General features: G+C 45.5%; 1 protein-coding gene and 1 non-coding gene across 21 annotated transcripts in view; both read right to left on the reverse strand.

Annotated features, from left to right (window-relative positions):
• USP28 (ubiquitin specific peptidase 28) overlaps positions 1 to 13,550 on the reverse strand; it is a 77,807-nt gene extending 64,257 nt beyond the window's left edge. For 7 of the 20 annotated variants that reach the window (XM_057299254.2, XM_057299252.2, XM_057299255.2 and 4 more), the window contains exon 1: positions 13,396 to 13,524. In XM_057299254.2, coding sequence (XP_057155237.1) covers positions 13,396 to 13,452 — 57 coding nt within the window. In that variant the 5' untranslated portion in view covers positions 13,453 to 13,524. Of the gene's footprint in view, positions 1 to 12,460; positions 12,826 to 13,395 lie in introns of those variants that run through there. The other 13 variants (XM_034933729.3, XM_034933720.3, XM_034933719.3 and 10 more) reach the window with 8 other exon arrangements.
• LOC112441253 (U7 small nuclear RNA) lies at positions 3,172 to 3,233 on the reverse strand. Its single transcript, XR_003029193.1, has one exon. It is a non-coding gene; the product is annotated as a U7 small nuclear RNA (small nuclear RNA).
• Positions 13,551 to 16,403: the final 2,853 nt, after the last annotated feature.

The raw sequence follows: 16,403 nt of genomic DNA on the forward strand, positions 1-16,403 counted from the left end.
CCCAGCACTTTAGGGGGCTGAGGCGGGCGGATCACCTGAGGTCAGGAGTTCAAGACCAGCCTGGCCAACACGGTGAAACCCCGTCTCTACTAAAAATACAAAACTTAGCTGGGTGTGGTGGCAGGCGCCTGTAATCCCAGCTACTTGGGAGGCTAAGGCAGGAGAATGGCTTGAACCCAGGAGGCGGAGGTTGCAGTGAGCTGAGACTGCGCCACTGTACTCCAGCCTGGGCGACAAGAGCAAGACTCTGTCTCAAATAAATAAATAACAGAGATCAGAGAGGTGATGTGGGATTGGATTACAAAGGGTTCTAAATGTCAGGAAGAGTTTAGGTTTGATCTGATGAACAATGGATAATCACTGCAGGCTCCTCAGCAGGGAAGATATATGAAGGAAGAAAAAACATTTAAGTGGATTAATCTAGCCCACGTGAACAACTGGTTCAACGTGGGATGACACTAGGAAAAGAAAGCTTGAGTTACAGGGCTACTGAGTAAACGAACTGTGACGAGAGAGGCAGGATGCTGGTAGGCAAAACATCAAAGTAGGACATACTCTGAACATCTCAAAGAATGAAGAGAGAAAGCTTAGTCATACATTTGCAATGGATGCCTAAGAGAATGCCATTGCCAATAACATAAAAGGAAACCAAACAATGTGATATACCACACCAACAGAATGAAGGAGAAAAAAAACAATGGTCACCTTGATTGATACAGAAAAACATCTGACAAAATCCAACACACATTCATAATAAAAACAATCAGAAAACTAGGAATAAAAGGTAATTCCCTCAACATGATACAGGGCCTTTATAAAAAAACCAAGAGTTAAGATCATATTCAATGGTGAAAGGCTGAAAGCTTTACCCCTAAAATCAGGAACAAGACAAAGATGCTCACTTTCACCACTGCTATTCAACACTGTACTGGAAGTTTAAGCCAGAGCAACCAGGCAAGAATAAAAAATAAATGGCACCTAAATTACAAAGTATAAAAAAGTAAAACAGTATTCACAAAATGACATGATCCTATATATACAAAATCCCAAAGAATCTGCAAAAAAGTTACCAGAGCTGGTAAACAAATTCAGCAGCTTCAAGGTAAACAGGCAAAATTCAGTTGTGTTTTTATAAAACAGCAATAAGAAATCAAAAAGGAAATTTTAAAAAAATTACATTTACAATAGCATCCTAAAGAATAAAATACTTAGGAATAAATTTGACCAAAGAGGTAAAAAACCTGGGCCGGGTGCAGTGGGTCACTGCTGAGGCTGGGTGCGATGGCTCACACCTGTAATCCCAGCACTTTGGGAGGCTGAGGCGGGCAGATTGCTTGAGCTGAAGTGTTCGAGACCAGCCTGAGCAACGTGGCAAAACACATCTCTACAGAAAACACAAAAATTAGTCAGGTGTGGTGGCGCGTGCCTGTAGTTCCAGCTTCTCAGAAGGCTGAAGTGGGAGGATTGCTTGAGCCCAGAAGATGGAGGTTGCAGTGAGCCAACATTGTGCCACTGCACTCCAGCCTGGCAACAAAGTGAGACCCTGTCTCAAAAAAAAAAAAAAATTAGGCCGGGCGCAGTGGCTCACGCCTGTAATCCCAGCACTTTGGGAGGCCGAGGCGGGCGGATCACAAGGTCAGGAGATCGAGACCATCCTGGTTAACACGGTGAAACCCCGTCTCTACTAAAAATACAAAAAATTAGCCGGGCATGGTGGCAGGTGCCTGTAGTCCCAGCTACTCGGGAGGCTGAGGCAGGAGAATGGCATGAACCCGGGAGGCGGAGCTTGCAGTGAGCCGAGATCGCGCCACTGCACTCCAGCCTGGGCGACACAGCGAGACTCCGTCTCAAAAAAAAAAAAAAATTGCTGGTCGCGGTGGCTCACGCCTGTAATCCCAGCACTTTGGGAAGCTGAGGCGGATGGATCACCTGAGGTCAGGAGTTTGAGACCAGCCTGGCCAACATGGTGAAACCCCCATCTCTACTAAAAATACAAAAAATTAGCCAGGCATGGTGGCATGTGCCTGTAGTCCCAGCTACTCGGGAGGCTGAGGCGGGAGAATCCCTTGAACTCCAGAGGTGGAGGCTGCAGTGAGCCAAGATCTCACCACTGCACTCCAGCCTAGGCAACAGAGTGAGACTCTGTCTCAAAGAAAAAAAAAAAAAAAAGGTAAAAAAACTGATTAAAGAAGTTAAAGACCTAAATAAATTGAAAAACATCCAGGTTCATGAACTGGAAAACTGTACTAGTCAGAGTTCCCCAGAGAAACAGAAGCAAAAGGAGATAAATATAGGAGGTGAAATTTATTATAAGGAATTGGCTCACATGACTGCGGAGACTGAGAAGTCTCAAGATCTGCAGTTAGCAAGCTGGAGAACCAGGAGACCAGCGGTGTAGTGTTAGTGTAAGTATGAGACCCAAGAACCAGGAAAGCTGAGTGTGTAAGTTCCAGTCTGAGTCTGAAGTCCTGTGAACCAAAAGAGCTGATGGTTGTCTAAGTTCCAGTGCTAGGACCAAGGAAAATCAATGTCCCAGCTCAAGTAGTCAGGCAAGCAAAGTTTCCTCTTACTCAGCATTTTTGTTCTATTCAGGTCTTGATTGAATGAGGCCCACTACCCACATTAGGGAGTTCAAACTGCTCTACACAGTCTACTGATTCAATGTTAATCTTATCCAGAATCACGCTCACAGACACACCTAGAATAATGTTTGACCAAATGTCTGCATACATACCTCATGGCCCAGTCAACTGACACATTAACTTAACCATCATGAAGACAGTATTTTTTTTTGGAGATGAGGTCTGTCTCTGTCACCCAGGCTAGAGTACACCTCAACCTCCACCCTATAAGCTCAAGCGATCCTCCCTCCTCAGCCTCCCAAGTAGGTGGGAACACAGATGTGTGCCATCAAGCCCAACTAAGATTTTTCATATTTTCGGTAAAGGTGAGGTTTCACCACGTTGCCCAGGCTGGTCTTGAACTCCTGAGGTCAAGCAAGCCCCCCGTCTCGGCCTCTTCCCAAAGTGATTACAGGCGTGAGGCACTGCGTCTGGCCACGAAGACTTAATACTGTGAAGGTGGCAATACTACTCAAAGCAATTCAAAAGTTCAATGTAATCCCTATCAAAATTCCAATGGTCCTTTGTGTGTGCGTGTGGCTGGGGGTTGCGGGGAACTCTAGTGAAAACCAGAAAACCTGCTAGACAAATTCTAAAAGAGCTGCAATGCTTTGGCCTTTCTTGCAGAAACAGAAAAGCTGATCCCCAAATTCACACAGAATTTCAAAGGACCTGGAAGAACTAAAACAACATTGAAAAGAAGAACAAAGTTGGAGGACTCACACTTCTTATATCAAAACTTAGTATTAATCCAAAGCTACGGTTATCATAACAGTGTAGTACTGGCATAAGGACAGATATATAGACCAACAGAATAGAACTGAGAATCCAGAAATAAACTCGTATCTGTGGTCAACTGATTTTCAACCAGAGTGCCAACACCATTTGATGGGGGAAAAATCATGTCTTCAACAAATGGTATTGGTACAACTGGATATCCACAGCAGAAGAATCACACTGGACCCCTACCTCACACAATACACAAAAATTCCTCAAAATGGATCAACAACCTAAATAAAGAACTAAAACTATAAAATTCTTAGAACACAGAGATAAGTCTTCATGACCTTGGATTTGTCAATGGATTCTCAGCTATGACACCAAAAGCACAAGCAACAAAAGAAAAAAATAATAACACTTTTGAGCCAGGCATGGTGGTGTGCACCTGTAGTCCCAGCTACTTGGGACACTGAAGTGGGCTGATGTACTTTTCTGGATCAAAGGGCATTATCAAGAAAGTGAAAAGACAACCGGTATACAAATTCAAGAAATAAACACATACATCAAGAAATCCAACAAGAAATATACAGTGCTGGCCGGGCACGGTGGCTCATGCCTGTAATCCGAGCACTCCGGGAGGCCAATGTGGATCACCTGAGGTCAGGAGTTCAAGACCAGCCTGACCAACATGGTGAAACCGTCTCCACTAAAAATACAAATATTAGCCAGGTGTGTTGGCACGCGCCTGTAATCCCAGCTTCCTGGGAGGCTGAGGCAAGAGAATCACTTGAACCCAGGAGGCGGAGGTTGCAGTGAGCCGAGATCAGGCCACTGCACTCCAGCCTAGGTGACAGAGCCAGACTCTGTCTTGGGGAAAAAAAAAAAAAGAAAAAAGAAATACACAGTGTACAAATTATCAAGAAAGTGAAAAGACAATGGGAGAAAATACTTTTAAATCATTTATCTGGTAAGAGTCTAGCATCTGGATGATATAAAAAACTCTCTTTGAACTCCCTTTAAGTCAACAACCAAAAAACGAGACAACCCAATTCAAAAATGGACAAAGAACTTAAAAAGATATTTCTCCAAAGAAGATATATAAATAGTCAATAAGTTTATGAAGACACTTAACATTAGCCATAACATTAACATGGCCAAATCAAAATCATGATGAGATGCCACTTCACACCCATTAGGATGACTATTATCAAACAAAAACAAAAAATAACAAGTGTTTGATGAGGAAAGAGAAAAACTAGAACCCTTGTGTATTGCTGGTGGGAATATAAAACTTCCCCAGCAACCTTGGAAAACAGTCTGGCAGTTCCTCAAGAAGTTAAACATAGAATTACCATATGAGTCAACAATTCCTTCTAGGTATATACCCAAAAGAACGGAAAACAGGTACTCAAATACAAGTATATGAATATTCATAACAGAACTATTCATAATAACCAAAAGGTGTAAATAACTCAAATGTCCGTCAATGGAAGAATGGACACGCAAAACATATCTATACATACAGTGGAATATTACTCAGTGATTAAAATGAAAAACTCATACATGCTACAACTTGAACAAATCTCAAAAACATTACAATAAACGACAGATGCCACACATAATAGGTCACATATTGCATGATCCATTTACATGAAATCTCTCTAATAGGTAAATCTAGAGACAGAAAGTAGATTGGTATTGCCAGGGGTGGAGGGCATGGGGGAATAGGGAGTGACTGCTTAATGGTTACAAAGTTTTCTTTCAGGGTAATGAAAATGTTTTAGAACTAGACGGAATTGGTGATTGCACAATATTGTGAATATATTAAATGTCACTGAACTTGTACACTTGAACTTTTTTTTTTTTTGGAGACAGAGTTTTACTCTTGTCACCCAGGCTAGAGTGCAGTGGCATGATCTCGGCTCACTGCAACCGCTGCCTCCCGGGTTCAAGTGATTCTCCTGCCTCAGCCTCCCAAATAGCTGGAATTACAGGTGCTCACCACCACATCTGGCTAATTTTTATATTTTTTAGTAGAGACGGGGCTTCACCATGTTGGCCAGGCTGGTCTTGAATTCCTGACCTCAGTGAGCCACCTCACCCAGCCCCACTTTAAAATAATTTTATGTTATATAAATTTTGCCTCAATTGAAAAAAAAAATCACCTGGGTGCAGTGGCACACACCGGTAGTTCCAGCTCTGCAGCAGGCTGAGGCAGAATGATCACTTGTGCCCAGGATTTTCAAACAGTAGTACACCACGATCATGCCTGTGAATAGCCACTGCACTCCAGCCTGAGCAACATAGCTAGACCCCAACTCTATGAAAAAACAAATGAATAAGGAAACCTGTATACACATCCCCACACAAAAGGAAAGAAGGAAAGAAGGAAGGGGCGAGGGAGGAAGAAAGGGAGGAAGGGAAAAGGGAGGAAGGGAGGGAGGGAGGGGACACAAGAAAGTACTAACTTGGGCAAGAAGATTGAAAAAGAAAATGTTTAGAAAATCTTCTTAGGGTTAAAGTGCCTACCAGCCATCATGTAGCATGCAGCTGGTACTTACTGAGGCAGATCTTTAGTTTGGTTTTGTGTGTCTGATATTTTGACCCCTGTTTTACGTAGAAAGCCTAGACGCTGGAAATAGTGCCATGCCGCCCAGACTCCAGCACACATCAGCCTCCTGGCAAATCTCAATCTTCCTCAGCATCAGTTTCCAGAATGGAAAATGAAGTACACCAAAAGCTTTGACAGCCCTGTATGACTATCAAAGGAAGTACTGCAAATAAATTGTTAGCAAAATGAAGAAATGCAACAGAAATGAAAAATACTGGGACTTGCCTGTCCAACTAAACTCCTCTAGAGTTTACAGTAAAAATACTGATATCCTGTGTTATAGTTTTGGTTTTATCACTTACTTGCTGTGTCACTTTGCAAATTCTACTTCCTGCTCATACTAAATTTTATTTCACAGAGTGCCTATGAGGGTTCAATGAAAAGTTATTAAAATTATTAAAGTTATTAAAGTGCTACATAGTCAAGTGGTAAGTCAGAAACTTTGGTTTTAGAAAGGCTTGTACTAAAGTCGGAGAAATGTTATGCTTCAAGTCAGAATGGCTTGAAGTCACAGCTCTGCTACTTATAATTCAATCATGGTCATAAGCTGCATTTCTCATCTGTAAGATAGAAGCAAACAGACTTCAGTTTAAAATCTCATACGAATAAAGAAAAAAAGAGATAGGTACCATGGTTCACGCCTGTAATCCCAAAACTTTGGGAGGCTCAGGCGGGAGGATCACTGGAGTGCGGGAGTTCAAAACCAGCCTGGGCAACATAAAGAGACCCCCCATCTCTACAAAAACTAAAAATATTAGCTAGGCATGGTGGCACATGTCTGTAGTTCCAGCTACTCTGTAGGCTGAGGTAGGAGAATTGCTTGGGCCCAGGAGGTTGAGGCTGCAGTGAGCCATGATAGAGCCACTGCACTACTCCAGCCTAGGTGACAGAGTAAGACCATGTCTCAAAAAAAAAAAAAAAAAAAAGACAAAAGAAAGAAAAGGAATAAATAAAATAAATCTCATATGAGGCCCTTATAAGGCATACTAACATCTGAGGTCAGGCACGGTGGCTCATGCCTGTAATCCCAGCACTTTTGGAGGCTGAGGCAGAATGACTTGGTTCATAAGTTTGAGACCGGCCTGGGCAACACAGAGAGACCCCATTGCTAAAAAAAACTTTTAAAATTAACCACAGGCTGGGTTCGGTGGCTCACGCCTATAATCCCAGCACTTTGGGAGGCCAAGGCAGACGGATCACCGGAGGTCAGGTGTTCGAGACCAGCCTGGCTAACATGGTGAAACCCCGTCTCTACTAAAAATACAAAAATTAGGCATGGTGGCATGTGCCTGTAATCCCAGCTACTTGGGAGGCAGAGGCAGAAGAATCAATAGAACCCGGAAGGCGGGGGTTACAGTGAGCTGAGCTCACGCCACTGTACTCCATCCTGGGCAACAGACTGCAGTCCGTCTCAAAAAATAAAATAAAACAAAAGTAGCCAGGTGTGGTGGTGCATACCTGTGGTCCCAGCTACTCAAGTGTCTGAGGATTGCTTGGGTCTGGGTGGTCAAGGCTGCAGTGAGCCTTGACGGTGTCACCACACTCCAGCTTGGGTGACAGAGTGAAACCCTATCTCAAAAAACAAACAAGACGTCTCAGTTTCCTCATCAGTAATAGGGTAATAGTTCACACCTTGCTGGGTTTTTGTAAATAAAAATGTATGGAAAAGTGCTTAGGGTGGTACATAGCATATGGCAGACACTAGTAATACAAGTGTACACTCCCATGCCTAGTATAACAACCCTGGGAAAATAAGTATGAAGCAAACGTTTATAGCCAAGGAGGTTGATATTCAAGCAGACCTGTTCAAAAAGCACTGGGAAACAGAGTATAGAAGTCATTTGCAACTCAGGATTAGAAATGTAGATTTGGAGCCAGGTGTTCACGCCTGTAATCCCAGCACTTTGGGAGGCTGAGGTGGGCAGATCACCTGGGGTCAGGAGTTCAAGACCAACCTGACAAACATGGAGAAACCCTGTCTCTACTAAAAATACAAAATTAGCTGGGCATGGTGGTGCATGCCTGTAATCCCAGCCACTCAGGAGGCTGAGGCAGGAGAATCACTTGAACCCAGGAGGCAGAGGATGCAGTGAGCCAAGATCGTGCCAATGCACTCCACCCTGGGCAACAAGAGCGAAACTCCGTCTCAAAACACAAAACAACAAAAAAAGTATCAGCAAAAAACTGGTAATGAGGGATCATAAAAGCATAAAATAATAAAAGTATGAGGGGGCCAGGTGTGGTGGCTCATGCCTGTAATCCCAACACTTTGGGAGGCCAAGGCAGGAGGACTGCTTGAGCCCAGGAGTTCAAGACCAGCCTGGGCAACATAGCAAGACCTCGTCTCTATAAAAAATTAAAAAAACAGCCAAGTGCGGTGATGCACGCCTGTGGTCCCAGCTACTCAGGAGGCTGAGGTGGGAGGATCGCTTAAGCCTAGGAGGTCAAGGCCAAAGTGAGCTATAATTACATCGCTGCACCCCAGTCTGGGTGACAGAGGGAGAGATCCTGCCTTGGCAAAGTAGGCTGCTGAGCAGATTCTGATTACATAAAACCACTCACTGCCTTTCAACCTAACCTGCTGCTGCCTAGTCATCCCTCTGCAGGCCTCTGAACAATCAGCCATTTGCTGGAGCCCAGACATGGCCATCTCACTATTTGGCTTTTGCAGAAGCTGTTATTGCCACCTTAAGCTCTGTAGCAGAATCTGGGAACCAACCTCCCTCAATCTCCTGTCAGCTAAGAGTTAGTCTTGCTCAAGTCTGTATTTTCCAAGTTTTGTATATTGAGTCTGAATACATTGTCACTGGAAAAATGTTTTAGAAATGAAACAGGTGGGGTTAGAAACTTTGTTCCAAAAGCAAACAAAAGGAGGAAGGTGGAGACAACAGCTGGACTGGGCAATAGACACTTTTGTTGTTGTTATTTGGTTTCAAGATAGAGGACAAGTGCACGGTAAAATGGAAAATGCAAATTCAAAATGTAATATGCAAATGAATCACCCAAGAATCTTGTCAAAAGGCAGAAACTGATTGAATAGGTCTAGAGTGGGGGTACAGGCAGTGGTATGCTGATTGGCAGTGTATGCTTGTTTCCTTGGTATAAATATTCCCACCTTGGCACAGTTATCAACATGAGGTCATTGAACACAGAGCTGGAAAGAGATGTACAAAATCGGCTGGAGAGGCAGAGCAAGCTGGCTCTAGCACACTCAACTTTCTGCATGTCTAAATCCTAGGGGATGTGAATGCTGCTGGTCTGTGGACCATAATGTGAGTAGCAAGGGAGAAGACAGTGAAGGTGTCTGGGGGTTAGACTAGGACTAAGGAGAAGGGACATAATAGAAAGAGAAGAGAGACATCATCTAGATCACAGTTTGTCAAGCTCAGCACTATTTTATACAATTTACACATAACTCTGTCTAGAGGGGCTTACTCCCGTACACTGCAGGATGTTCAGCAGCATTCCCGGCTTCTACGCACTACATTCCAGTAGCATCCTCCCTCCAGAGTCACAATCAAAGTCTCCAGACATTGCCAAATGCTTCCTAGATTACAAAATCTCTCCCTAGTAAAAACCATTAATCTAGGTTTATCTCTAAGAAATGAAAGGGGGAAAAAGGAAGGGAACCTTTTCCACTGAAATAAGAGAAAAGAGATGAGATGGCGTAGGGAGAGGGGGACAAAACATAAGGCAGGGAGCTCTTTTTAGACATCAGCGAGCTCAGTCAAGTAGAAAAGAAGATTATCTATTTAGAAAGACTGTAGGGAGGACTGGAAGTTTAAAACATTAGGAGAGTTCTAGAAAAGGCATTATAAAAGTAGTGGAAAGTCTGTGATCCAGGGCAATGGGCCCATCAACTATGAGATAGGACCGGGGTGCCTTGGGCTCTTGGGGTCAGAACTGCCTAGATACAATTCCAACTGTACCATATCCTCACTGGGTGACCTTGGACGAATTACTTAACAAATATAAGCCTTCTCATAGAAACTTCATGGAGTTGTGTAAGTACTGAGAGAATGCTATGTTAAATTCTGAGCACAGAGTCTGGCACATGGTGCATGCTCAATTAGCATTAGCTATTACTATTACTAGCATTATTTTCCTTGTTAAGTACTTGCTTCATTTTACTATTGATTTAATTTCTTTGATGAAACAGAACACATGGAGAGATCTCGCCTGGTAAGATGCTATTTGCCAGTAAGTCTTAAAAATACTGTTTGCAGACCGAGGCGGGCGGATCATGAGGTCAGGAGATCGAGACCATCCTGGTGAACACTGTGAAACCCCGTCTCTACTAAAAATACAGAAACATCAGCCGGGCGTGGTGGTGGGCGCGTGTAGTCCCAGCTACTCGGGAGGCTGAGGCTGGAGAATGGCATGAACCCGGGGGGCGGAGCTTGCAGTGAGCAGAGATTGCGCCACTGCACTTCAGCCTGGGCAACAGAGCGAGACTCCGTCTCAAAAAAAAAAAAAAAAATACTGTTTGCATTTGGGGGCAGAGGGGCATGAGAGTTGTGGAACCAACCACTGACTTACTGATGTTTTAAAAATCAGTTAATGAGACAAAGTAAAAGGAAACGAAAGGTCAATAAATCAAGAGAAAGCAAAAAGGGCATTAAATTTTCACTGAAACTGGCAGGTTTTTATAAGGCTTCAGCTGACATAAAGAATGTGTGATATGAACCCTCAGTACAGCTGCCAAGAATGACAGGTTTATAAGAACCAAACTGACTTCAAGTTGTTTCTCCTGTAATAACAGTAAACTTTGCTGCTATCGAAGTCAAGAATTGATTAAAATACAGGAATCTGTCAGTATGTAATCTCTTTAGATATTCGAATACCAGTTTGCAGTCTAGAGGATTTAGTGAAATCATAAAGTGTCTACTCTCAGATTCGAGTCCATACTGACAGCATATTTCAAGAGTACTACATATTTCTCTCACTAAAATTCTTGGGAGGCCATAAAGGGTTTTGTCTGTCCTGTGTACAACTGACCAATAAGGGAAGGGAAGCAGTCTAGGCTTTAAATAGCTTCTGAGTGTCAGGGAAGGATAGCTCTCCTCAACTAGAACAATGAAATATCCTTTAAGGGAAAGGTAGAATGCCTCAGAGAGTTCAAAATAAAAGAATCCATTCTAACATGAAACTTACCAAGATGAGGAAGAAGTTATTAAAATCTTTCCTGTAAGATCAAAAGGTACTTTTCCTGTAAGTTCCTTCAACCTATCCTGGTAACTTGAAGCATTTTATTAGCAAAAATAAAAGGGGCAAACATTATCAAGCATTCCAAGCTTATCAGCTTTCCGTATAGGGCAAATCACTGGGAAGAACAGTAAATGTCATCACTCTGCAGGTGGCCAGGAATCAGAGTACTCCAGCCAGCCACAGCCACTGGAGTTCCAAGCCTTCCCAAAATAGCTATGACTTACATACAAATGCTCATCAAGTAGCTCACACACAGTCTCAAATGGAGAATGCTGAAATAGGGTCACTACTCAAACTGCGGCAGAGGTAAATGAAGATGCCACTGATTAATAGGCACATGGTCTTAAATGACTGAGCCACGACAAATTTAAATATGACTTCTCTGTCCCTTAAAATAGTCTCTCTAAATCAATATGATAGTCTCCAAACTAAAATTTTCCCATGTTTTTAAATCACTGTGCTAAAAACAAATAGAACTGACCTCTGAAGCCAGAGAAAAATCTTGACACATTTCAATAGGCACTTGTGAACATCTAAGAATAATATTTCCATTAGAAGTCAGTGCATGATACTTTCGTTTCGGAGCCCAGGACCTGGAAGTATCTTTTTCTACATGAGTTTTAAAACGTGCATCCAGGCTGGGCGCCCTGGTTCACGCCTGTAATCCCAGCACTTTGGGAGGCCGAGGCGGGCGGATCATGAGGTCAAGAGATCGAGACCATCCTGGCCAACATAGTGAAATCCCATCTCTACTAAAAATACAAAAATTAGCTGGGCGTGGTGGCACGCGCCTGTAGTCCCAGCTACTCGGGAGGCTGAGGCAGGAGAATCGCTTGAACCCGGGAGACGGAAGTTGCAGTGAGCCGAGATCGCGCCACTGCACCCCAGCCTGGGCGACAAAGTGAGACTCCGTCTGGGAAAAAAAAAAAAAAAAAAAAAAAGTGCGTCCAGACTGGGCGCGGTGGCTCACGCCTGTAATCCCAGCACTCTGGAAGGCCGAGGCGGGCAAATCACCTGAAGTCGGGAGTTTGAGACCAGCCTGACCAATATGGTGAAACCCCGACTCTACTAAAAATACAAAAATTAGCCGGGCCGGTGGCGAGCACCTGTAATACCAGCTACTCAGGAGGCTGAGGCGGAGGATGCAGTGAGCCGACATCGCGCCACAGCACTCCAGCCTAGGCAACAGAGGGAGACTCTGTCGCAAAAAAAAAAAAAAAAAAAAAAAAAAAAGTGCCTCCATGCTAAATACTACTGGCCTTCCAGACAAAAGAGTAAAAAGGTATAAAAGGATTCTCACCTGAGGGTATCTGTCTGCCAGCTTTGTATGACAAATATAAAGTTTCTCACCTCCAAACTCGTATTTGAACAACTGGCACAGATTTCCCGTTTTCTCTTGAAAAAGTGCAGTACTTGAGGGGTGAGGAGGTGGTGTTAAGTTATAACATTCCGAAGTAACACTAGAAGACATGCTCAAATTGCCCTCTTCCCAAGTTTCTTCATACAGACATTAGCTTTTCTCTCAAACCAGGGTTCTTTCACTCTCACCAGATTCTTAGATCAGAAGTCCTTATATTGATTTCAATCTTCTTAGACATTGGGAACAGGAGATCATCATCAGTAGACTTTCTATTCATCACGCAGCTCCTCCCCCTCCTTAAAAATCTAGAGCGATGAAGGCAATAATTGGGGAGGCTGCGCTGTTTTGTTTTTAAAGCCGGGTTGGGAGGGAGGGGAGTGGTGGTAACTGGGACCCCTGGTCTTATAGAAGACGGTGATTAATTCCGGACTTTAAGTGAGATAACTTCGGTCTGCTTTAACCTTTTAAAAACGCCGCCATAAAACTGATTTAAAAGTCAAAGCAAAACAAAACAAAACCAACCAACGCTGCCGCTTTCGGAAGTTTCTCACCCCGGACGGGGCCCAGGAGGGCTCACCTTACTGATCCCTGCGGCGGAGAACCCCACGTCCAGCCCTTTATATTTGGTTTTCCAAAATCTGGAAATCCCCCTACAACTTCAGCTCGCCCACGGACGCGAAGATGCAGTCCTCAATCTCCGCGGCCCGAGCCCCGCAGAGCCCTTGGCCTTCTCACCCACGCTCGCGGGCGCACCCCCTGTCCCGCCCGGCCGGGGCGCCCTCCGCAGCCCGCAACCCGCAGCCCTGCAGGCCCCGCACGCTCCCCTCAGGGCCTGGAGCCCGCCCCCAGCTCCCGCTCGCCGACGCGGAGCCCACCGAGCCGTGGCCGTCTGCCGCGCCGGCCGCGTCGTCCTGCTGCAGCTCCGCAGTCATGGCCGAGGCGCCCAGCCGCGGGTCACCGGTCTCCCGCCGCAGCCGCCGCCGGCCCAGCCTCTCAGGACTAGGCCCCGCCCCAGCCCTCCACCCCGCTCCGTCCCGCCCCCGCCCGCAGCGCGCGCCGGAGACTTGGCCCACATGCCCCGCCCCCGGCATGCGCGCGCACGCAAGGCGCGCGGCCCGGGGCCGAACAATTCTGCGTGCTCCCGCGCACGCCCGGCTGACCAGACGTCGGTCACGTGACCCCGGCCCCGCCTGTCGCTGCTGGTCAGCTTCACAGCCGGTGGAGGCTGCGGGCCGCGCTGCCAGTGTCCGGGAACTGGGTTTGCGAATCCTGGGAGCCGCGTTCTTGAGTCTTCTCCGCTCTCTGCCCTCAAAACCTCATTTGTAGGACTGACCTCCGGCTCCACCCTCCCCACGGGCGAGTTAAAACTGTTCCCCCGCCGTGGGAAACTGCCGAATGACCGTGGAATAAAGGATTTCCCACCAGGCTTTGTAGCCATTTCCAACTCCAATGACATGAAGAAGTGTTCACCATCTTTAAGGAGAGAAGGAGGATGAATGCAGTCGCTTGTCTAAAGCTAACCAAACGGACCAAAGCCTCCGTTCATGGGTGTCCCGCTTGGTGCCCTTAACCCTGATGCTCTTAACCTGGGCATGATAAGGAAAATTGCAGTTTTTCCATTTTCGATTTTCAGAAGTTCAAACTAAAATTTTGTGTTACTTTGTTATGTTAGAGCCAGATATTTACGATTTCATGTTAAAAGACCAGGTGCTCCTATTAAATTGTTTTTTGTTTGGTTGGTTTCGGTTTGTTTTTTTTTTCTTTTTTTTTGAGACGGAGTCTCACTCTGTCCCCCCAAGCTGGAGTGCAGCCGCACGGTCTCGGCTCACTGCAACTTCCGCCTCCTGGGTTCAAGCGATTCTCCTGAGTAGCTGGGATTACAGGCACGCTGTACCACACCCAGGGTTTCACCATGTTGCCCAGGCTGGCCTCGAATTCCTGACCTCAGGTGATCCTCCCGTGTCGGCCTTCCATAATGCTGGGATTATAGGCGTGAGCCACCGCGCCAGGCCTGAATTGTATTTTCAACAACTGTGTGGGAATTGTGATCACTGAACCATGTTTCACATTTAAGATACAAATGTGTTATGATGGCAAACCCACTTGACAGGCTGCTGGGTGTCCCAAATCTGCGTAGAGGCTGAGTGTGGAAGCGCGTCTTTTAAGAGTAGCACCTACACCCTTGCCCTGGTCTGGTCTGACTCTCAAGCTACACTTTTAAGTGTGAATTTAACATGGACGGTGGCCTTTCCTATACTCCTGGCATTGTTGTCGCTGGGATTGTTATGTTTCACCTGCAGGCCTCCCTAGTCTGCATGCGGGCGCAGTTTTTGACGAAAGGAAACAGGTACAGGTCAGGTGCAGCTCCCAGGAGAGGCCAGATTACTCTCTGAGGCCTGAACTAGGACTGCTGCAACTTCCACCACCTGGAGATACAGGGATCCGCTTCCCCTGGCAGATTAACTGGCAGATTAGCATGGCTGCGGTGATACTAACTTGGAATCTTCCACATTCAACGGGCTGACTGTGTTTGTGTCTGCGAGTAGTAGGACATTTTATGTATGTGGCTCTGCCATTTTTCCTTTCCTCATGAGTGACTGTGTTTATGGCCTCAACCTGGGTGTCACTGTAGAACAGGTTGATTTCAGGTTGATGCTGGTTTTCTTTTTTTTTTTTTTTTTTTGAGACAGGGTCTCACTCTGTCACCCAGACTGAAATACAGTAGTGAGATCATGGCTCACTGCAGCCTTAAATTCCTGGGCTCAAGCGGTCCAACTGCCTCAGCCTCTGAAGCAGCAGGGACTTCATGCATGTGCCATGCCCAACTAATTTTTGTGTCTTTTTTATGGAGATGGGATCTCACTGTGTTGCCCAGGATGGTCTCAAACTTCTGGTCTCAAGCAGTCCTCCTGCCTTGGCCTCCCAAAATTTGGGGATTACAGACATGAGTCACCACGCCCAGCCCACGTTGATTTCTGAGTCTAGCTTATTTACAGCATTGCCTATTTCTACACTGCTAGAATGCTTTATTTACCATGTCTCTGGAGCAACCCTTATTTGTCTTTACACATTCATTTTAGGAAATTGCATGTTTATTGTGTGTAAGTGCTGTCAAAACCTATAACCCTTTGTATTAGTCTGTTCTCACACTGCTATAAAGAATTACCTGAGCCTGGGTAAGTTATGAAGAAAAGAGGTTTGACTCAGGGGCATAACAGGAAGCAAGACTGGGAGGCCTCAGGAAACGTACAATCGTGGTAGAAGGCAAAGGGGAAGCAGGCATGTCTCACCATGGCAGAGTAGGAGAGATAGAACAAAAGAAGTGTCCCCCCCGACCCCCCGCACACACACACACAAAGATCTCATAAGAACTCACTATCATGAGAAATGCATGGGGGAAATCCACCCCATAATCTAATCATGTCACACCAGGTCCCTCCCCTGGCAAGTGGGAATACAATTCGACATGAGATTTGGGTGGGGACCCAGAGTCAAACCATATTACCCTTATTCATTAAAATTTTCTTTTTTTTTTTTTTTTTTTTTTTGAGACGAGGTATCGTTCTGTCGCCCAGGCTGGAGTGCAGTGGTGTGATCTCAGCTCCCTGAAACCTCTGCCTCCTGGGTTCAAGCAGCTCTCCTGCCTCAGACTCCCGAGGGACTACAGGCGCCTCAGACTCCCCTGGGACTAAGGCACGCACCACCACGCCTGGCTGATTTTTAGTAGAGACAGAGTTTCACCATGTTGGCCAGGCTGGTCTCCAACTCTTAACCTTGTGATCCACCTGCCTCTGCCTCCCAAAGTGCTGGGATTACAGGCATGAGCCACCGTGCCCAACCTTCATTAAAATTTTCTTAAAAGACCAGCAGACCTAGGCCAATC

Source organism: Pan paniscus, chromosome 9 (assembly GCF_029289425.2).
Source record: "Pan paniscus chromosome 9, NHGRI_mPanPan1-v2.0_pri, whole genome shotgun sequence".
NCBI lineage: Eukaryota > Metazoa > Chordata > Mammalia > Primates > Hominidae > Pan > Pan paniscus.